We start from the raw sequence: 23,096 nt of genomic DNA, 5'->3' as shown, positions 1-23,096 counted from the left end.
TCCCTTCTTTCTTGGTGGTTCAGCTTCCTCTCTCCTTAGGCAGCCTGAAACCTCCCTCAGCTCCATCTGAAAATGCTGGACTTGGGGAGGACACTAATGCCATAGCTTCTGTGGCCTCTAGTGCTCTGCCTGCCTCCGTCTTCCTGGTAGCAGGAATTATGGGTGACCAGCACTATCCTCAACTCACCACTATAGGTACTCTAGTTCTTGGCTTAAAGTTGTAAAAAAGGCACACATGATTTTGGTTAGATTTTGATTTTCAAACTTCAAAAGCAAGTTTTGAAAAATCTTTTGAATCAGTATATTTGAATGATCTGGAGAAGCCCAGAAGGAGGAATAACAGTCTCTCTCAATGTACACTGGCATCTGCATTCTAACTTGGAATCTTTTTAGGTCTTCTAAGGTTCTCAGAGATCTGATTCCGTCCTCCTGCAGACCCTCACTAGCTGTGTAATCCTGGGCACATCACTGAATATCAGCTTCAGTGATCATCTAAAAAAGAAATAATAGCATTTTCTTCTCAGGTTTGTTGTGAGCAACAAATGAGACACATACGAGCCTTAAAGTGCTAGAGAAATGCTAGATCTTCTCAGAGCTTTGCCGGGAGCCTGGAGAGGCTGTGATTGTCTCAGGGTCACAGAACCGGATGGAGCAGGGGAAAATGGGAATCCAACTTTTCTTGATTGGCCTGTTTGGCCTTCACTGTGCCCCTACTGACCACCACATTTGGGTAGGGCTAGAGTGGTTCTCACCCTTTTTTTTTTTTTTGTATCTTAGATCCCTTTGGCAGTCTGGTGGTATTTGTGAACGCCTTAGAGTTAATAATAATCTATTTTTATAAATTTAAAAACATTATTCTAGTTTTTAAATTTATAAAAATAGATTATGTAAAATAACAATAATTAAATTATGAAAACTTGGAAATATATATATATATATATTTAAAAGTTCACAGACTGGACATGAGGATTTCTATAGACACTCATTCTGCTCTTTGCTCTTGCCCAACTCCTCCCTTGCCATCCCTATAGAGCCCCCCCACTACCTACCTACCCAATAATGGAGGAGAATCCAGACATAGCACATGACGCACATGGACATCTAGCCATCCATCTATTTGTTCAGCAAACACTTATAAAGGTTCCATATAACTTTGAGAATGGTTTTGCCAGGCATTGTACTTGGCATCAAGGATGAAAATCAAAACAAAACTGTCTTTGTTCTCTGGAGCTTTTGCCTCATTCTGGGGTTGGGGGTAGGGTGGGGAGCAACACTTTGACAGAAAAGCAAATGCACAATACAGATTATCCATGATAGAATATCAGGGGGTGAGGAGGGTGCTTCGAACTGGGTCATCTTGGCTTAACGCAGTTATGTTATGTGATCCAATCACCAGCGCAAGTGCCCGCAGTGGCCAAGTGGCTCGGTGGGAAGATTTTTGAAAGCCACATTATTTTGTTCTCACCTTATACTTCTTGCTGTTTGCTAGGGGTGAATGGACGAGGGATTAACACAAGGCTAAGCTGATGTGTCTTGATGATAATAATAATAATAAAGTGGGCAGCCATTTTGAACCTGTTTTAGAAGAGCCTAAGTATTGGCTGGGGCTTTGATTCTACACTTTTTCCTGGTAGACTGGGACGGTGTTTTTTTTCCCCTCCATTTAAGATTTCCAGCTTTAAAAGTCATGTTATAGATGCTGGAGTCTGAATACCAGGCCTGGAGGTACCATGTAAACCTTCCATAGGTTTCTTGCAATGGTTCGCCACCGGCATCTTTACTTTTAGTCCCCATCTCAGATCCTATGAATATAAAATCTGTTTGAATCCTGAGCATGTAACAATGTCTAAAAAGGTAGGATATATTAAACAGCAAAAGCAGAAATCAGTCCATCAGTAAACCTGACATGCCTACTATGTACCAATGTTACAGTATTCTAGGAATATAAATGCACACATAGTGAACTCACCTCACTCTTTCCTCCCTCCCTTTCCTTTCCTCTCCACTCCCTTTCCTCCCTATTAACCCCCCTTTCCTTTTCCTTTTCCTTTTCCTTTTCCTTCTCTCTCTCTCTCTCTCTCTCTCTCTCTCTCTCTCTCTCTCTCTCTCTCTCTCTCTCTCTCTCTCTCTCTCTCTCTCTCTCTCTCTTTCACACACACACACACACACACACACACACACACACACACACACACACACCCTTATAGCTATCTATAGCTGTACTTTTCTCTAGTTTTCCAGACATACACATACAGGACTGTCAACTTTTTCAAACTGCAGGCAAGGATGTCTCAAATGATGAATGAAGTGGGTGTCTGGAGAGGGTCCCAGAGCCAAGGTGACCATGCATTTCCTGTTTCTATCAAGGTAACAGCTGCCTTGGGGTTCTTGGCCGGCTGTCTTGGCAGATTACTATCTCTTAACACTGAGGGTATTTTCAAACTTGACGTAGCACAAAACAGCTGAGCCAGGTTCTTGAAGAAACTGAAAGCAAACAAAAGCTTTTTCCTTTTTATCATAGTGAAAAAAGCCCCCACAGATAGAGAGGGGTTCTCAGAGCAATTCGGAGGGGAGCTGTGTGTTTTCTGGTTCTCCAAATCCAAGTGGAGATGAGCTTGGCAGCCATCTTGCTAATCTGTACCTGGGGAGAAGGGTGAGCCCCTTTTCCAGCACCTCTGGAAGCTGTTCATCCAGCCTCTGAAGGCAGCTCACCAGTTGGGCGGAACCTCTCATTTCCTGAGGCAGCCACAGCTTTTGGAGCCTTCTAACAACAGTCTGGCAGTTTTTTTATCATAGCAAAGTCTAGAGATGAGTCGCACTGGGGAGTGAATAAGCTTTTCCTCCCATCCTTCTCCCTAAAAGTGCCTCTGGTTTTGCCTTGTGGGCTTAAGCAGAATGTGTGATCCTTCTTTCACAAGGGAGCCCTTCAGATATTTGAGCACATCGCTCTACTTCCCTTTCCTCCCACCTCGCTGCTTCCCAAGTTTTCCAGGAGAAACATCCAGAGCTAGACAAGTGGCGTAGTTTATGAGGGACTGAACTTGGAAGCTGGGTAGATTCGCATTCAAAACTGCTTCAGTTACATGCTAACTGTGTGATCCCTTGAAAGTTACTTAATCTGTCTGTATCTCAGTTTCCTCATGTGTAAAATGTTGATAATAACAGGACTTACTTTACTAGGGCTGTCGTGAGGATCAAATGAGATATTTATAACCTGCTGTGCAAGTCATGAAGTGCTGTGCAAATGTTGTCACTGTTCCTATTTTTTATAGGTAAAACAGTGAAGGGGCCTCTTAGGTAGTCCTGCTGTGCTCCTCCACTCCTTGAATATCTTGAAACCTGCCCAAAACTGACATCGCCAGCCCATAATGTGCTTAAGTTTAAGGGCTTTGCAGCCTCCTCTATGGACACTTTCCCTCTCTGAATGGGTGGTAAAGTAGGTAGAGTGCTAGGCCTAGAGGACCTGAGTTTAAATCTCGCTTCAGACACTTATTAGTTTTATGATCTAAGCAAGCTTTCCTCAGTTTCTTCAACTATAAAATGGGAATAATATCACCTACCTTACAGAGTTGGTATGAGAATCAAGTGAGATAACATTTGTTTTAAAAAAGAAAAAGCATTTACCATAGTGCCTGGCACATAGTAGGCCCTTATTCTCTGTCTTTCTCCCTAGATTTCTCATCTGTAAAATATAGATGATAGCCATAGCACCTTCCTCCCAGACTTATTAAGAGGATATACTGAAATGACATTGATTCAGTCCCTTTAAGTCTACAAGTGCCATATAAATTCATTATCATTATCACTGGAGTGTAGCAAAAGATGTGATTTGGTTCCTCTCCCCTTCCTGGGGCACACTGGCATTCTAGGTATGTGGAAGGTGCAAAGGAGAAGCATCTGGCCTGCTGAGACCTTCAGAAAGAACTAAGGTTAGGCAGTAGGGATGTTGCCTCATTGAACTTAAAGTTCTGTGGGACCAATTTTGAGTATTATACTTGACAGACAAGGGGTATGGTCTCACTGCTGCAGAATGATTGAGGTCAGCATCACACCAAGGCTCATAGCTGGGGCCTTACTGAGGCGGTGGGAGGTACATTTCAGAAGTGCGCTGTTTCCTTCACGCTAAGGCTTCCTTGGTGCAGCTGGGCCACTACTAAGAAAATGGATGCGTGAGGCGACCTGCTAGAGATTGTGGAAATTTGCATTAAAACTGTAAAGATTTGATTCACCAAATTTCATTGATATTTGTTAAACTCATCAAAAATTAGTCAAAATTCATTGATAATTCATTGACATTTTCAGTAGATTGTTGGGCAGATCCATTACATTTGGTCTTTATTCTCTTCATCTCTAAAGTAAAAGGGTGAGAATGGATGATTTTTAGGGAAAGGGCCCAGAGTAGTGATTTTATACCAGTTTATTGGTATAGGGAACTCCAAGGTGAGAAAGCACTTCTCAATGCAGGTAGCACCTTTTGTACATCTTGCCAATCTTGGGGGACTGTGAACTTAAAAAAAGTATACTTTTTGGTAGCTATTTTGCTAGAATTGGTTTCCTCTATTTTATTTTAGGCATTAAGAAAGCCTGAGAAAGCTTTATCAGAAAAGGGGAAGCTGCCAACCAAATTCAGGAACATTAACAATTAAGAATCCCTGACTTAGAGCATTGGTTAGAGCACCAAAAGGTTGAGCAGACAGCCTGAAATGACACAACCAGGATGAGCTAGAGACAGAATTCAAATCCAGGACTTCCTGTTTTTGTTTGTTTGTTTGTTTGTTTGTTTAATAGTTTGACAACATTGACAATTGCCAAACCTTTTGTTCTAATTTTTCTCCTCCTTCCCCCCTCCCCCCCAAGATGGCAGGTTGACCAATACATGTTACATATGTTAAAGTATAAATTAAATACAATATATGTATTTAACAGTTGTTTTGCTGTACAAAATGAATCGGACTTTGAAATAATATACAACTAGCCTGTGAAGGAAATAAAAAATGCAGGCAGACAAAAACAGAGGGATTGGGAATTCCATGTAGTGGTTCATAGTCCTCTCCCAGAGTTCTTTCGCTGGGTGCAGCTGGTTCAGTTCATTACTGCTCTATTGGACCTGATTTGGTTCATCTCATTGTCAGAGAGGGCCTCGTCCATCAGAATTGATCATCATATAGTATTGTTGTTGAAGTATATAATGATCTCCTGCAGGACTTCCTGTTTTAAAATGGATTCCACAAAGTTGCCTTTATACCTGATCTTGCTCCATATCCAATAATGGGATAGAGGTTTTCTAAGGCTTCTTCTAGCTCTTAGAATCCATGATTCAACATCTAGTGCATGAAATGAAGCATGTCTCATGGAGAGTTATCCAGATGAGGAATAAACTCTATGGCTTCGAAAAAGATACAGTCTCTGGTGCTGGGAGGCCTCAAAGGCAATCTGGTCATTCATTTCCTTTTTTCTTTTCTTTTCTTTTCCTTTTTTTTTTAATTTTTTTTCCTGGTTATATATGTATATTAACTTTTTAAATATGCATTTCTTTATGAATCAAGTTGAGAGAAAAGTCAGAACAAAAGGGAAAAATCATGGGAGGGATTTTAAAAAAAAAAAGGTTTTCTATCCAAAGTCTATTGGGATTGCCTTGGGTCAGTGAACCTCTGAGAAGAACCAAGTCTTCTCACAATCTTGCTGCTACTGTGTACAGGGTATTCCTGGTTCTGCTTGCTATACTTGGCATCAGTTCATGTAAATCTAGTCATTCATTTTCATTGGTGAGAAAATCAAAGTCTTGAAAGGTTGACCGATTTGCTCAAAGCCAACTGGTAGTAAGACCTGGAAGGAGCTTTTGAACCCAAGTCCCTTTGATTTTAGAGCTAATGTTTATTCTCTCTCATTGAGGGTCTTCAAGAAAAGATAGATAGCAGCTCATTGGGTATATACACTATAGATGGGATTCTTTTTCACTTAGAATAGATGGGCACTGAGATGTCTTCCAACTCTGATATCCTGTGAGTGTGGGAATGGCAGAAGCTAATTTGGGGCAACTTTGGCTTGCAGAGCTTGGCGCCATTGGGGACGTATTCATCAGGGAGGGGATGATTGAAGCAAATCAGCTTTCTGGTTTTGAGGCGCTTTCAGCAATGGAGGCCCAAGTTAATGAGGTATTTATTCTAGACCAGGGCAGTAAGGGGAGAAATAGAAAAGAATAAACATGTGATAATGAGAAGAACCAGTCAACAGAGCTTTGTGGCTGATTGGCTACGCAAGATTAGTGTTGTATAAAGGCTACTGGATTTGGAATCAGAGAATCTTGCTTCTTATCCAGTTATCTTCTTTCAGTCCTAGTCTTCTCCAGGTTAAACACCCCACAGTTTAAGAGTCAAAAGGGCATAGTTTATAGGGAGTCAGGAAGCCCTATGTTCAAACCTCATCTCTGATATTTGCTAGCTTTGTGACCTGAGGCAAGTCACTTGACCTGCCTCATACCTCAGTTTCCTTATCTGAAAAATGAAGGAGTTGGACTAGAGAGCCCCTAGTCTCCCTTCCAGCTCAAAAACTGCCCTTGCATGGATTTATGGGATAGGACCATAGAGTTTTTTCAAGTTTGGAGGAAGAAAACATTGATGTCACTTGTAGAAATAAAGCAACTAGGAGGGGGAGAAGGTTTTCTATGAAATTAGAGTAGTATCAACAACAGTAAATAACTATTTAGGTAGCTCTTTAAGTCTTCCAAAGCAGCTTTGCTGTTTATCTCACTTGATCCTGACTCTATAATGTAGAGAATGTTAATCCCCCCATTTTACTGAAGAGAAAACTGAGGCTGAGAAATTCAGTGAATTGCCAGGATCACAGAGCTGGCAGGCTTCCAGCTCCCAGTTTCCTGATGCCTAACCCAGTCCTCTAGTGCATTTTATAATGAATAGACATAATGACCTGGTATTTGTGTTAAGAAAACCCCAGCTGGCAGCAAGGGATTAGAACTTGGGTGTGAGTTCAGGAACCCTTCTAGATTTAGAGGAGTTAATGCTGCTGGGTCATTAATGGGGCTGGTTCAGACTGTGAGAAAAAGGAGTGATCACTGGTTCCAAGAACGGGCTGGGATTTGGTGGTGATAGAGAAAGGACATTTACATTTGGCCAGGCAGGGTCACATGACGAGACCTCTTGGTGGAAGAGGTCCCAGTAACAGATGGAGATCACTCCATGTTTCTGTTGTACAACAGCTTGGCTGTGTCTTGAAGGAGATAAGAGTTTTGGTCCAATCAACTCTCCCCAAAGCAGCCATGCCAGACCCTTTTTCCTTCCTTTAATCCCACAGTCCATCCCTGAGGCCCTGCTTAAAGCAGATGGTCTCAACTTACCTTATCTCCTCCTTCCCACAACCCTCAGCCTTTCATCCTACCCTAGCTTCCTTGGCCAGGGGCTTAACATTTTAACATTCTTTTGGCAGTCTGGTCAAAGTCTACAGACCAGACCCCCTTTCGTGTAAGGTTTTAAGTAAGAAAATCCATAGCATTCAACACAGAATATAAATTACAAAAATGGTTTTGACAGAAGTTCATAGACCCTGGGTCAGGAGCTCCTGCTCCAGAAGAAGTCATTCCTCTTCCTTCCCTTTAAAACTGCCCCCAGGATCTAGGCTCCAGATGCTTTCAGATCATAGCATCATTGAGCCAGAGATAAATCCGCATGGAACCTCCTTTTGCAGATGCTTCTGGGGGGTGGGGGGTGGGGGGTGGGCAAGAGAGACCCTTCTCAACTTATCATGTCCCTTTTCTAGAATCTCTGATTTTCTCTTTCCTCCTCCCCCTCCTTTGAACATTTTTTTTGAAACCCAGAAGCTGATTTAATCTAAATAAAGTAGGAGGGAAATGAGTAATTGCTAATGGAGCCAAACTTCTTAGAACTCATTTGCTTTACTTAAGTTTTTATCTCATCCACAACCAGAAATGCGCGTGAAGATGATTTTTCAGATAAACTAGTCCATGTACTTTGAAGATTTAAACTGCTTATAAATAACAGATTTAATTTGACCAGGATGGGGTAATTGGGTGGCTCCGGGAACTTGTTGCACAATACACTGATTCCTCCTTTGGCCCAAGTTTTCTTTCAGCAACTTGGCACTGGAAGGCAGTGGAACTGCCCAGAAAGACAGACATCTTCAGGGTTTTTCTTTTCTTTTTTTTCTTCTTTCTTCCAACTAATCAGTCGATTAGTTTTCTTGTAAGAGGAAGCAAAGGCCTCCCTGAAAGGGAGAAGTGAACAGTGGCTTCTTTAGAATGCATCCATCAGCAGCAAATGCATCTTCTGCTATATAATGGGGATAAAGTCCAGAAATCTTTCAGATACTCAGTATTTTAAAGCTCATGAATGAAACACGTGGGGATTCTTGGTTGAACGGCAAATTCTGTGATGGACCAGATTGAGGCTAGAGCATTGTTGCACCCGTGTGTATCTTTCTTGTGTATACAGTCACCATTTGTAGCTTTTCTGTTTGCTACATTTCTGTGGGTCACAGTTTTTTTATTTGGTAACATAATGCGGTTGAATCTGTTACTGTGATTTTCCAAGTAGACTTCTTTCCTTATCATTCAGGATGCCCTGCATACCCCTAACGCTAATTGTATCACTACCCTTTGGGGGAAGATCTCTGCTGGGCACGTCGTGTACATGCCGTGCAGATGCATGCTCTCAGATGTAGACTTGAGTAGACTTGAAAGGTTAGAAAGGGCAGCTAGGTGGTACAGTGGTTAGAGTGCCAGGTCTGGAGTTAGAAAGTTTAAATCTGGCCTCAGACTCTTACTGGTTCTGTGACTCTGGGCAAATCATTAACCTTGTCTGCCTCAGTTTCCTCACCTGTAAAATGAACTGGAGATGGAAGTGGCAAACTGCCCCAGTATCTTTGCTAAGAAATCCCAAATGGGTCAGAGAGGCAGAAATAACCAAAACAACTGAACAGCAGCAAAGGGTTTGAAAGTTTCTACTTTCCATTACTTTTCTGCCTTACAATCCAAGAAGAAAGGTGGCTGTTATAGCTCTAATTTTCATTTCTTTGCTTCTGCCTTCATATCATTTACTGGATTGTCACCCCCTCCACACACACCCCCCCCATCCCAGTATTAATTAATTTCTTTTGGCCTAGCCCTAGAAAACACCCTGTTCCCTCCTTAGTTCTTAGCAAGGATGAGAAATGATAATCAGAACTTAACGTTTATATAACAAGTGCTTTGCTGTGTTATTTTACTGTGGCCTCACCACATGATGGCGTGCCTTTGAGGTGAATGCCACAAGTAGAACGTCCATTTTACAGAAAGGAAGCAGGACATGATTGGTAGATAGCCTCGGAGTCAAGATGATCTGGACTCAGATCTTGCTCCTCATGTGTGTCTAAGTTATGTGCCCCTGAGTCCCCTGGGCAATTCTCCAGTTTTGCTGCTCTGCATTGATTGATGGAGGGAATTTCCACACAGAGAGCTCACTGCACTAATGATATCAGTTCTAAATGCTCATACAACCTTGATCCTCCCCTCTGTTGCCAAAAACATTAGAGTCATGAGAAACTGAGGCTCAGAGTGGCTTAAATGATTGCTTGAAATTATACAAGTAGTACATGTTAGAGGTAGGATTTGAACCCAGTCTTCTTGACTCTGAAGCCTAGTGTTCCATTCAACACACCACGGTGTCCCTTTGCCTCTTACATTCATTCAAAAATAAATAAATTGCTTCTGGTGCCAGTCTTCCTGGGAGGAATGCTTTCTTTCTAGTGTTGATCCCGTTGTAGAAGCTCTTTTCAATAAGAAACAACTTTCCCTTAACCAATCATGCTATTAGCTTGTATTTATTGAGCACCTGTGGTATACCGGGGGGTTCCAAGATGATCTCAAACTGGGGTCAGACAACCCACACACAGAGGCTCTAATCGCAGTGGAAGGTGTTATGTTATTACTGTTACTCATACCTATCTAAGTCTTAATGATGATAGGCATTTGAGTGGTATAGATAATAAAGATTCAGAGAAAAGAAACACGCCACAGCTAGCGATGGTCAGGGAACACTTTGTCGTAGAGAGTCTGAGACTTGAACTATGTCTTGAAACATAAACTAGAGATTAAAGAGGAACAGGGAAGCCATTGCTAAGAATGGGCCATCTCACGAACAAAGGCAGTAAATGGAGCCCATCTCCAATCTGTCCTTAAAGGTGAGATTGTCTAGATCTCCAAAGTTCAGCCTAAGTAGAACTGGATTTAGCCTCTGATTGGTAGAATGTTCATCAGAAAAAGTCTTCAGGTCATAGAATTTATCGGTTTATCCTGGACAAAAATCAGAGGAGGCTGTACGGCTGGATTTCCAGGGGAATTTGCTTTTGTGTTCTAGGACCCAATAGATTTGCTAGAAGGCCCTGCAGAATGGAGGGAGATCTGCTTGCAGAGAAAGGATCATTGTTTGTAATTTCAGTCTGAGATCTCTCAGAATGTTGTCCCATCTTGACCTCCAGAGAAAAGTCACCCACCTGTGTTCCTTAATAATCAGATTGGTTTCTGACTTTATGTAGTTTGGGTCGGTCCCTTGGGATACTTAGGACTAGAATAATTATAAGAAGAAAATTATTGGGAAGACTAAGATCTTAACAGAGCTTGGGAAATTTGAGTTTTGGTTTATTGTGGATCCCTTTGGGTTGATGTGAGCCTAAGTGAGCCTCGTTGAGCTGCTTCCGGTTAGCTCCCATCTTACTTGGAATGTTTTCACTGCTCCCTTTCAGCTGCTCATGTGTCTCACCTGGAGAACGTGTCAGAGGAAGAAATGAATCGGCTCCTTGGCATAGTGTTGGATGTGGAATATCTCTTCACTTGTGTTCACAAAGAAGAAGATGCAGATACCAAACAAGTTTATTTCTATCTGTTTAAGGTAAGAGTTTGTGTTTCCTTTGACATCTCTTGAGAGATTTTTTCATTGCTACCTCCAGAATGCTCAAAATCCCAGAGGATGCCTTTGTTTTCAAAATCAGCATGATTTCTCGGCATCCCCATATCCTTCCCCAAATGAGCAGCCTCCTCGTTAAACAAGGACATTTGTTAAGTATAACGGTGAGCACCTTTGACAATGGGAGCAACATTCTTCAACACCTCCCTGCCACCCCCACTTCCTATCCAAAAAGAGAGCTGAATTTCTCTCCTATAGGAAAATATTCTCCTATAAATATTTATAGATATTTAACTTTCTATCAAATGAGTTGCCCAGGCCCACACAGCTTAGTGAGGTAGGATTTGAACTCAGGTCAGCGCTTTGGGTGGGCTGGATTTGAACTTAAATCTTCCTGACTCCAGCTTAGTGCTCTGTCCACTGAGTCACCTGTCTGCACACTAGGATACTGATGAGTTTTCCTTAATATTCTGTAACTCGACGGAGACTTTGCTGCTTTGTGTATTGACAGCCATGAACTCTTCAATAGACAAGGAAGAGTAGAAAAGAGGATTGTTTATGAAACTGAATTTGTATTAGGGGTAAAGGTTTTTTTTATTTTTTTTATTTTTTTAAGTTGCTTCTATGCTGCTTTCTCAGATCATGTGACTTCTCTTCTTGCATAACCCTCTATGAAACCTTTCCCCTTAAATCTGTGTCAGTCAGCTTACTCCAGATATCTCCCAGGTAATAATAGCTGGCTTTTACGTAGGGTACCGTACGTAACCACCTTGGGTGGCAGAGGCTATTGTTACTCCTCATATTTACATATCTGTAAAATGAGTTGCTTAGTGAGGTAGGATTTGAACTCAGGCCAGTGCTTTATCATCCACAGACTTGCTTCTCTAGCTAGAGCTTATATTATTTCCAATTACTTCATCTTTTCCCTGAGGTCATTAGCTCAAGGAGGTTAGGCTTTTATTTCTTTTTTTCTTTCCCCTCCATGTTTAGCATAGTTCTCTGCAGGCAATTGGTGCTTAACAAATGCTTAGTTTTGTGGGAAAGGGAACGGTTTTTCTGAGGTCATAGCCAGCTTTTCCCTACAACAACAGCAACAGTGGCACCCATTTCTATATTGCTTTAAGATTTGCAAAATACTTGACATTCATTGGTCCTCACACCAAGTCTGTCAGATGGATATGATTGATTATCTTTCCCATTTAACAGATGAGGAGTCTAAAGCTTAGAAAGGTCAGTGATTACCCAGGGCCACGTGGCTTGTAAAGGTCTGAAGTAAAAGGTCAGAGTTCAGATCTCCCTGGCTTCTGTCCCAGTATGAGGTGTGAACTCTCTCAGCCTGGCTCTATTTACTGCTGCCACTATTGGCTCCCACATCTAGTGGGGCAGCAGGGACTACCTGCTTCAGGTGGACGAACACTGAACTGGCAATGGGGCAGTGGCAAAGCTCTATGTAAGAGAGAAGTTTTCCTGGAGGCCTTGTTCTCTCTGTAGTTTTTAAAGATTCCCCTTCACAAGAATCCCTCTCAGCTGATGGGAGGCAGCCTCCGAGGGGCATGGCTTTGGTATCATCTAGCTTGGGCCTCTTCTCATAGCTTTTAAATCCCAGGAATCTGCCAGCATTTTGTGCCCTTTCAAACTTGGTGATCCCCTTCAGGATCCTAGAGGAAGCCAGGCAGACCTCGGAGGTGATCTCATCCAAAGCCCTCTTCACAGATGAAGAAACAGAAGCCCTGAAAATGGAAAGTCACTTGCCCAAATCTCAGGATTCAGTCCCTGGTTCCAGCTTCAAATCCGCCTCTCAGTCTGGCTTGGGCATAGCAATCACTCTCCTGCCTAGCTCCTCAATGATCAGTTAAAGGAACTGAGTTTGCCTGGCTCATGGAAGAATGAGTGGGTGGGTATGCTATGCCTGCTGTCTTCAGGTTGTCTTGTAGAAGACTTTCTTTTTTCTTTTCTTTTCTTTTTTTTTTTTTTTTGAGGATTTTTTCCCTTTTATTTATTAATTTTATAATTATAACATTTTTGACAGTACATGTGCATAGATAATTTTTTACAACATTATCCCTTGCACTCCCTTCTCTTCCGAGTTTTTCCCTCCTTCTCTCCACCCCCTCCCCTAGATGGCAGGCATTCCCATACATATTAAATATCTTATAGTATATCATAGGTACAATATATATGTGTAGAACCAAATTTTGTTGTTGTTGTTGCAAAGAAAGAATTGGATTGGAAAGTAAAAATAACCTGGGAAGAAAAACAAAAAAAATGCTCACAGTTTACACTCATTTCCCAGTGTTCCTTCTCTGGGTGTAGCTGATTCTGTCCATCATGGATCAATTGGAACTGGATTAGATCTTGTAGAAGACTTTCTAAATTGGTTTTGTTTGGTCCTAAAGGGCAGGACTAGGAGTAGATAGTGGCAGCTACCAAATGGAATGCTGAGGTTGGATGATAAGGGAAAGAAACTTGGGGCAGCTGGATGGCACAGTGGATAGTGCCCTGGCCTGGCCTGGAGTCAAGAGAGAACCTAAGTTGAAATATGGTTTCAAACACTTGATACTTCCTAGCTGTGTGACCCTGGTCACTTAATCCCGATTGCCTTTTAAAAAATAGTCTAGTTCTTTAAAAAAGCAACCAGCTGTGATAGAAGTCAGTGGCTTCATCAGCACTTACTCATAGATCTAGAACTTGCAGGCCCCAGAGCCATTTAGTCCAGCCCCTCCGTTTTATAGAATAGGGAGCTGATGTCCGGGAGTGGGGGTGGGGTTATAAATGGGGAGCTGGTTAAGAGGGAGATTGATTGTACAGTGCCGTTAAACTCAAAGAGAAACTGGCTCCCTGCCAGGCCGCATATTTATTTTGAAAGCCACAAATGAGCATTATCTATGTTGTATCATATTTTTGGCAAACTTTTTCCAACTACATTTTAATGTGGTCTGGGCTACCCCTCTGGTTTAGTGGATAGAGGACTAAATTCAGAGCCAGGTATTCTAGAGTCCAAACCAAGCTTCAGACACTTACTCGTAGTGTAGAAGTCACTTTATCTCTCCTAGCTTCTGTCTTCTCATCTGTAAAATGGGGCTAATAATTGCACCTGAACTTCTAGTTGAACTGCCAGCACTGCCAAGGTGAAAGCCCTCTAACCTTCATCATCGATATTACTGTTGTTGTCATTATTATTTCCCAGAGCCCCATATGAGAGGCAGGTTGTGAACCCTCCCCTTTGACCCCAGAGCCAAGATTCTTTCTCTCATACCAAGCCCTGGAGGGCATGTTCCCTTCAATACGGCTGCTCTGGGGTTCTGGGACTCTGACGAGGCCCTGTAGCCTGAGTCATCCGGGCCCAGCTGTGCTCGAGCCTCTACTCTTCAGGTTTCGGGAGGAGACGTCAGGAAAAGAAAAACAGGGCCTGCAAGAATGTGACTATTATTTGTGTTGGAGCAGATCCTTGGCAGGAGCCCACTGGCCCGCTACAAGTAAAGGTGGCGTCAAGGTTTCCATCCTGTCAGCCTCCTGATTTGACTCTGTTTATAAGCAGTCCACTGAGCCAGAAAACATTGGTGGCGAGTTGAAAAAAAGCCCTGATTGGCACCGAGGTGACTAAGATATACTTGCTGATTGATTGAAATCCTTTCTTTTGCTAACAAGGCAATGTCTAACTCATGGATTGAGTTAATAATAATAATAATAATAATAATAATGAAAAAAGGCCAAAATATGGAACTTGATTGCCTCAAATATCTTACTCCAGGCAAATAATTCAAAAGGCATCTGATACTTCACTTGATCCCAGTCCTGTATATTCTTTTTTTGTTTGTTTGTTTGTTGTTATTAAAGCTTTTTATTTTCAAAACTTAGGCACGGATAATTGTTCAACATTAACTCTTGCCTAGCCTTGTGTTTTAGATTTTCTCTTCCTTCCCCTCGCCCCCTGCCCTAGATGGCAAGCAATCCAACATATGTTATACATGTTAAAATATGTGTTAAATCCAATATGTGTAAACATATTTGTACTATTATCTAGCTAGTTCTGTATATTCTTCTAATTTACCAAAATAGCCTTTGTAAGGTAAGGCAGCATTCAAAATTTCTTTCAGACCTGTGTTTAAAAAGAAAAATCTTCTATTCATTGGTCAAAATAGTGAATTTTTGGAAGTGAATGGGGGTGGTCCTTTGAAATCCACTTTAGATTATGGGATGCTAGAGGGCAAAGCTGTCCAGCTTGAAGGCTAATGTAAAGTCGTCTGGGGGAAACTGAGACAGTGAAAAAGCAGTGACTCTGGAAGCAAGACTCAAATCCTTTGTCTGGTTATCACCTCTCATGCCAACATACATGAGTTTGATTCCCTGTGACTCAGTTTCTTCTTCTGTAAAAATGAAGATTTTGTATTCCCAATCTATGGTCTGTAAATGAGGGACTGGTCCTCTTTTACAACACTCTCTCTCTCTCTCTCTCTCTCTCTCTCTTTTTAATTAAAACTTTTTATTTACAAAACATGCATAGGTATTTTTTCAACACTGACCCTTGTAAAACTTTCTGTTCCACATTTTTCTCTTCTTCCCCTTCACTCCCTCCCCTAGATGGCAGGTAATCCGAAACATGTTAAATATGTTACAATATATGTTAAATACAATGTATGTATACATAGATCTTGCTGCACAAGAAAAATCAGATCAAAAAGGGAAAAAAAAAAACTGAGAAAAAATAAAATGCCAGAAAACAACAACAGAAAGAGTGAAACCTCCTTTATTCCTGAGAGGGGAAGTAACTGATCTGTGCTAGAATTCAAACTTTCTGATCTCCAAATAGCAGCTTTCTTCCAAGTATAACACACTGGCTTCAAACTTGAAATTCCAACTCCTCAAATGGCCCATTTGGCCAACAGTAATGGATTAAGTGACCAGAACAATTCCTTCTTTTTCTTCTTCTCCCCTCTCCTCCTCAATCCTGAGAGGTTTTGCTATGATCAGCTTTTATTACTACCATGGACTTTTAACAAGCAATGTATAAATTACTTAATCTCTTTTATCCTCAGTTTTTTCATCTGTAAAATGGAATCCCCACCTCATAGGCTTGTTAAGAGATAAGGAATGCCTTGATAGCTCTGTGCCCTAGTGCCCTTCATATTCTGGATACATCTGGGTGTTCAGTGCCCTAATAGCTCTGTGCCCTAGTGCCCTTGTATTCTGGGTACATCTGGATGGCCAATGCCTTGATAGCTCTGTGCCCTAGTGCCCTTGTATTCTGGGTACATCTGGATGGCCAATGCATTGATAGCTCTGTGCCCTAGTGCCCTTCATATTCTGGGTACATGTGGGTGTCCAGTGCCCGATAGCTTTGTGCCTTAGTGCCCTTCTGTATACATCTGGATGATTCAGGATTGTTTCTAAGCATGAAACACAAAGGCAGTGGAGTGGAGAGACAGTGTGTGTGACTAAAATAAACCCATAGCTGTCTACCGACCTGAGTAGCTACAAATTGAGTTTAAACAGGGACAGGAGTACAGTTTTTCAGCATGGGTGCTCTGGATCTCTTGTCACTTGGCTGTCAGCTTACTCCCAAGTATTCAATGCCAGTGGTGGGAAATTAATCCCAGTGCTTTGAACATGTAGGAGAGCTGACTTTTTAAATAGTCCTGATAATCCTTGGGTAAATTGATCGATTTTATAAATCTGAATTCCCTCCTGTGTCACAGAAATTAGATTTGGCCTGGTGGGTCCCAGAGACCAGAATAAAGAGTAAAGGGTGAAAGCTGAAGACTATCGGGAGAAACTGGTGGTGGTTGTTGAGTTGGTTCAGCTGTGCCTAACTCTTTATGACCTCCTTTGAGGTTTCCTTGTAAAGATACTTCAGTAGTTTGCTATTTCTCTCTCCCCCTCATTTTATGGATGAGGAATTAGAGGCAAACATGTTTAAGGGACATGGGTCACACAGCTGGGAAGCATCTGAGGCAGGATTTGAACTCAGGAAGATGAGTTTTCCTAATTCTAGGCCTAGCATTCTATCCATTGCACCACGTAGCTGCCTCAGTGGAATAACCTTTCTTAGGAAATAGTGGGTGCTCTACTCTTTGAGGACTTTGGGCAACAAGAGAGGAGAGACCTCAGCTCCAACATGCTGCAGAAAGTTCCTCTGTTCAGTTCTGAGTTGGATTAAATGGCACTTGAGGCTCCCATCTGATTCTGCTTTTGTGGGAAGTAAAACTTAGGATGCTGAAACTCTAAGAGTGTGTGTGTGTGTGTGTGTGTGTGTGTGTGTGTGTGTGTGTATGAGTGAGAGAGAGAGAAAGAGTGATGAGACACAGACAGACATACAGAAAGACAGACACAGAGACAGAGAGAAAGTTTTGAAGTCAGTGAAAAGGCAGGTCCTGAAAGTTACTATCACTTAAATTCTGCAAAGTTCTAACATGAAGACCTCCAGATAATATTTTATACTGATAAATTTTCAAAGAAATCTTGATCAAATACCCATAAAAATGTAAGAGCTAGTGAATTAGGTCAGAGAGCTGTCATCATTCTTTTCTTTGTCCACTCATCACCTCTAGTATTCTCTCAACAAAGAAATGTTTGGGGAGAGGGGGAAAGGATTGTGGGATTGCCACAAAGACAGTTGGAAAGATAGAAAAGTAGAGCAAGAGAGTTCCCTTCAGTCACTCCTCTCCCTGGTGGTCTGACCTATTCACTGAAGACATCTGACAGTCCGTAGTCTTTTGGAGGATGTTACTTGGTTGTCAGCAGTTTATATGTAATTTAGGTCAAGAATAAAGATAATGCCTTTCTCTCAAATATTTTTAGCCTTTTTCATGTGTATATTGTGATTTTATTTAACATTTTGTTCTTTGGTTCCTTGGCAGCTTTTGAGAAAATGCATTTTACAGATGGGGAAACCAGTAGTCGAAGGATCCTTGGAGAGCCCCCCGTTTGAGAAACCTAGTATTGAACAGGTAAAAATGCATGCTTACACTGAGCTCAATTCAAAAAATTCATTTGCCTTCAATAAACATTTATTAAGCACCTATTGTTTTTAAAGTGCTATATTAGACATAGATCACAAAGACAAAAAAATATAAAATATTTCCACCCTTTAAAAATACAAAGACAAGAAAAGGGGAAATATTTCTACTCTTGCAAAAGAGGGATAAGAATGTATTGGCTGACATTTGTATTGCCAGATGAACTATTTTTAGTTAAATTTTATTTTTAATAATGTGTAAGTTTCTCTTCCTCTACCTCTACTTCCCACTATAAAACCTTAGTAAAAATATGCATAGCTATGTAAAACAACAACCATTTTAGGCAGATAGTTTCATCTTCATTCCAAGGCATTTCAAGGAAACCGAGGCTTCTAGGTGGGGGCATATAGTTATTGAGTGCCAAAGGGAGGATATTGACTCCCAAGTTTAGTACTTGCCAATTTGGATATAGATAAAGAAATACAAAGAAGTTATAAAATGATATAAAACAAAACTAATCCACTCCCCACCTTTCTTATATCTGACTGCCATGTCTGTCTCATATAGTAATACCATTCCTCAGCCCTGACATTATCTCCTGACTCAGTGTATTTTTTTAAAAAGAGATTTTTATTGATGTCTTTTGTTTTTGCCATTGCCTTATTTTCCCCACTATCCTTCCCCTTACTCTTCCCGGAGAGCCACCCTATCAGATTCTTTTTATGAGGCATATGATCCTAACTCCCAAAGCAGGAAAGAATAGGGCATAGGAAAACTATAGACCAATATCATTTGTGAATATTGATTCAGAAATTTTAGCTAAACCATAACAGACTACAGTGATTTATCCAAGAAGTCATTCACAGTTGTTCACCTGTTTCAGTCCTGTCTGACTCTTTGTGACTCCATTTAGGGCTTTATTGGCAGAGATACTGAAGTGGTTTGCCATTTCCTTCTTCAGCTTATTTTATAGATAAGAAAACTGAGGAAAACATGGTTAAGTGACTTGCCTAGGGCCACATAGCTAGTAAGACTCTGAGGCTGTATTTAAATTCAGGAAGATTTATTGATTCCACGCCACCACACTATCCTATCCACTGTACCACTTAGCTGACCATTATGAAGTCTGTTTTAAAAGGATTTATATCACGAATGCAAAGATGGTTCAGCGTTAGAAAAACAATCACCATAATTAATCTTATTTTTAAAAAAAATCCAAAACTATGCAATTTTTTAAATAGATTTAGAAAAAAAGTCTTTGCCAAAGTACAGTGTCATTTATGCTAAAGACCATCCAATACACAGGTATAGAGGGACCTTTTTTTAAATACCATTAAAAATATTTAAAAGGAAAAGCAGTGCCACAGAATGCACTAGAATTTTCAGTAAACAAGGAGTGTAGAGTAAGAATATCCACTCCCCTTACTATTATTGTTTAATGATAGAGTTCTGGAAATGCTAGCAATAACAATAACATTGCACATTTTCACAGGCTTTTTCCCCTCCTTAGAACTCTCTCCTTCCTTATTTCTGCCTTCTGATTTTCCTTCTTCAAATCTCCAGTAAAATTGAAACCTTTCTCGGTGCTTGTTGATGTTGGTGTCTTCCCTCTGAGACCACCCCCAAGTCATGCTAAACAGTAATTGTTTGTATGTTGTTGTCTCCCCCATCAGAGGTGAGCTCCTCGAGATTGGGGGCTTTACAAATCTTTCTTTCTATCTGTGCTGCTTGCCACAGTGCCCAGCAGATGGTAGGAGCTTAATAAATGCTTGTCGATTGACCCCTTGCAAAGAATTTCAAGTGGAAGAAAGTAATAAATATTCTCTTGTGCTGAAAAACACTTTTTTTCTCTCTTTCTGGGTGACCCTTCCCTCTTCCACCCTCTTCTCTATCATGACCTCACTGTGGTCACTTCCATATTCTGCCATGGTCTTATTAGGTTTTTTAGGTCATCTTAGACATTGGAAGCCATTCTCACAAAATCCTGCCCCCTTGGCTCTTTGTGAGCCAAGGGGAATGTTTACCTTGGGAAAGAACCTGGCTTTTGTTTTTTTGGGCCGCTGACTTTTAAAATTAACATGCACATCTGAGCAGGGAGAAATAAACTGGAATATGTAAACAGTAAGGAAGGGATTAAATTTGCCTTTTCTTGATGCTGTTGTTTGACCATTCAGGCTTCATCCTTTACTTTGGCCCTCACTAAGAAAGCCCTTTGAAGCAGTGGGATCCAATACTTTGAGTAAGAAGACTAGTCAAGCCGAGCTGGAGATTGAGAACCTTGAAAATGACATCCCGCTTTGGCTCATGGGAAGCAGGCAGTGGCTTTGGGAACCTGTTGCAGCTTGTAGAATGTTCGCTTAAGTGCCATAGGCACTCTTGCAGTGTGACATACGTTCTAGCTCATTACTGCTCAGATAAATGAGCAGGATGGGAGAAATGGGATCTTCCCATTCATCTTAGCTGGTCTCCGGGGCAAGACTAATTAGAGTAGATGTGGCATTTAAGGGTCTTTAGAATCCTTTTACCTGGAACTTTTTCATGCTTTTCAAAATTATTTTCTATTGGTAGTTTTGTTTTAAATAGTGATTGGCACTGTGGCTATCATCTCACCCATGCCTTCTTAAAGAAGGAGAAAAAAAAAAAGGAAGAGAATTTCAACAAAACTAAACAACATAATTATGTGAAAATGACTAGTGTTAAATGTACTGTTCCCATGATCCCCCTGCTTCTTCAGATAAAGCAGGGGAGGTGTCTTCTTATTTCTCTGTTTTGGGAAGCCACTGACATCAAGAAGACCTGGGAAAGGCTTTAATTTTAGTAGAGATTTGGAGAAAGTAAGGAAAATAAGGAGACAGAAGGAAAGAGTTCTAGATAGGGGAGAAAGCCAGTGAAAATACACATTCTTATTGGTATTTCTAGTGTTTCTAGAACTAAACAATAGTAGGGAGAGAAGGCATTCTTGCTTTAGACCCTTATTTATTGGGGAAGATTTCCCAGTGCATTCTGATGTTGCTTTTATTTTGAAAAATTTTTAAGGTATTAAAAAAAGGCACCTCTATGATTATGTTTTGAACTATCTTTAACATAAATGAGTGCTATATTTTGTCAAAGGTGGTTTTTTCTAAAGACTTTTTCTAAGACTTGGTCATTTCAGGTTCGCAACACTTTCACGTGTTAAAACCAAGAAAATAGAAAGAACTATATCTGTCACGTGAATAGCAGATAAATCCCTCTCAGCACTTTGGCAATCTGACCATTATAGACATCTTTGAGGATATCTGGTCCAAGTCCCTTTTTTACTTGTGAGGAGACTGAAGCTTAGAGGGGCAACGGGGCAAGGACATGAAAGACCAAAATGGGCTTCCAACTCAGGTCCTCGGAGTCTCAATTGAGTATCCTTTGTACTAGCACACTGCCTCCTTCAGTGTCAGTTTTCTTTCCAATTGTATGCCAATAAATCTGATAATCTAAGTAAAATGATGAATACTTACAAAAAGGTAGATTGCTCAGATTAACAGATGTGGAAATAAGATACTTAAATAATCCCATTTTAGAAAAAAGAAATTAAGCAAGCCATTAATGAAGTCCCTAAGGAAAAAAATCTCCAAGCCTTGGATTTATAAGTGAATTCTATCAAACATTTAAAGGACAATTAATTATAATGTGTATAAACTATTTGGAAGAATAGGCAAAGAAGGAGTCTTACCAAATTCCTTTTATGATACAGATATGGTACTGATACCTAAACCAGGAAGGGCCAAAACAGAAAGAAAATTATAGACTAATTTTCCCAATAAATATTGAGGCAAAACTCTTAAGTAAATATTAGCAAAGAGATTACAGCAATTTATTTCAAGATAATATACTGTGATCAAGTGAGATTTATACCAAGAATGCAGGGCTAGTTCAATACCAGGAAAACTATCAACATAATTGACCATATCAATAAACAAACTAACAAACATTATATATAGATGCAGAAAAAGCATTTGGTAAAATCCAACACCCATTCCTATTTGAAACACCAGAGAACATGGGAATAAGTGGAGTTTTCCTTAAAATATTAAGTAGGAGCATCAATTTTCTTCGTGGTTTATTTGGATAAGAAACTTTGTCTATGTTTTAATGTAAGTATAAGTCTAGTTATAGTTTATTTTGAAGATTAAAAAGTTTAACTGGAAAAGAGCTAGTTTTTGGTGAGCAGGACTCTCCTTACTCTTCAAATTATTCTGTATTTGCCTGTTTACATATTGCAGCCCATTTGTAAGATAGATTTAAAGCTGATGGGTGCCTGAGAGGCAATCTCATCTCACTTTACAAATTAAAAAATCGAGGCCCAGAGATGTTAAATGATTTGATCAAGTCACACAGGTTTCTCTTCCATTTTCCTGATCTCTCTGACTTCAGATCCAAGAAGAGAACTGAGACTTCTTAGATGGAAAAAAAAAACAAAACCAAAAAAAAAAAAACCCAAAACAATTTCCTAATACTTAGATATACCTAAAAATGAAATGGGCTGCCATGTCTGGAGAGCTTCAAAAAGCTGCCTCAGTTCCTTTCCCTTTCCTATTCCTATTGCAGCAGCACATTGCCTCTTCTCATACAATGGCGGCTCTTTTAGAGGGAAAGGGCCTGTCTCTGATTTCCTTTTTGGATCCCTCTCCTCCAGCTCAAAAAGCTCACTTTGCCTAGAGTGAGTGCTTGGGAGTAGGGAACTTGGAGCATTTAGAAATTCAGAACCCTTATATAAAATGTGCAAGCTAAGAGATTGACGTTGTAATGATTTATTTCATTAGACATCCTTTTTAGCAGTTTTGTGATTACATTTTTTAGTGACAGAAATAAAGCAAATGCTGTGATCCTTTAGGGTGTTGTTATTCAAGTACTGCTCTGATGACAGTATGGGAAAAATCGCCTTGTCACTCATTAATTTTAAAGCGGAAACATTTCAAAGGGCAATGTTTTGACACTTCGAGCTTGTGGTTTTGTTTTCTCAGCACCATTTCATTTCTTTGGGCAAGACTGGGGCCCAGAATTATAAGTCCCATCTTCTTCCTGTCTTCTTCCATATTGCACACATTACCATCTTGGATTAGCTTCCCCTTCTGCATCTCATTCTTTCCAGAAGTGAATGGGATATGACAACTTGTTTTCAGAATGTTTTTAAGTCTTCTGCCTAATAATCCTTACCGAACGTTTTATTATTCAAAGTTAAACGTGGGAACAC

The 23,096-nt window shown here is 40.5% G+C and overlaps 1 protein-coding gene across 1 annotated transcript in view; it reads left to right on the top strand.

The window, feature by feature from the left end:
- Nucleotides 1–23,096, top strand: part of KAT2B (lysine acetyltransferase 2B) — a 105,648-nt gene that overhangs the window by 32,996 nt on the left and 49,556 nt on the right. The window contains exons 5-6 of the mRNA XM_074269524.1: nucleotides 10,753–10,898; nucleotides 17,771–17,860. Coding sequence (XP_074125625.1) covers nucleotides 10,753–10,898; nucleotides 17,771–17,860 — 236 coding nt within the window. The remainder of the gene's footprint in view (nucleotides 1–10,752; nucleotides 10,899–17,770; nucleotides 17,861–23,096) is intronic.

The sequence above is a fragment of the Sminthopsis crassicaudata genome, chromosome 5, assembly GCF_048593235.1.
Source record: "Sminthopsis crassicaudata isolate SCR6 chromosome 5, ASM4859323v1, whole genome shotgun sequence".
NCBI classification, from domain to species: domain Eukaryota; kingdom Metazoa; phylum Chordata; class Mammalia; order Dasyuromorphia; family Dasyuridae; genus Sminthopsis; species Sminthopsis crassicaudata.
Note: the sequence above shows the minus strand (reverse complement) of the source record. Positions and strands in the feature narration are given on the sequence as shown.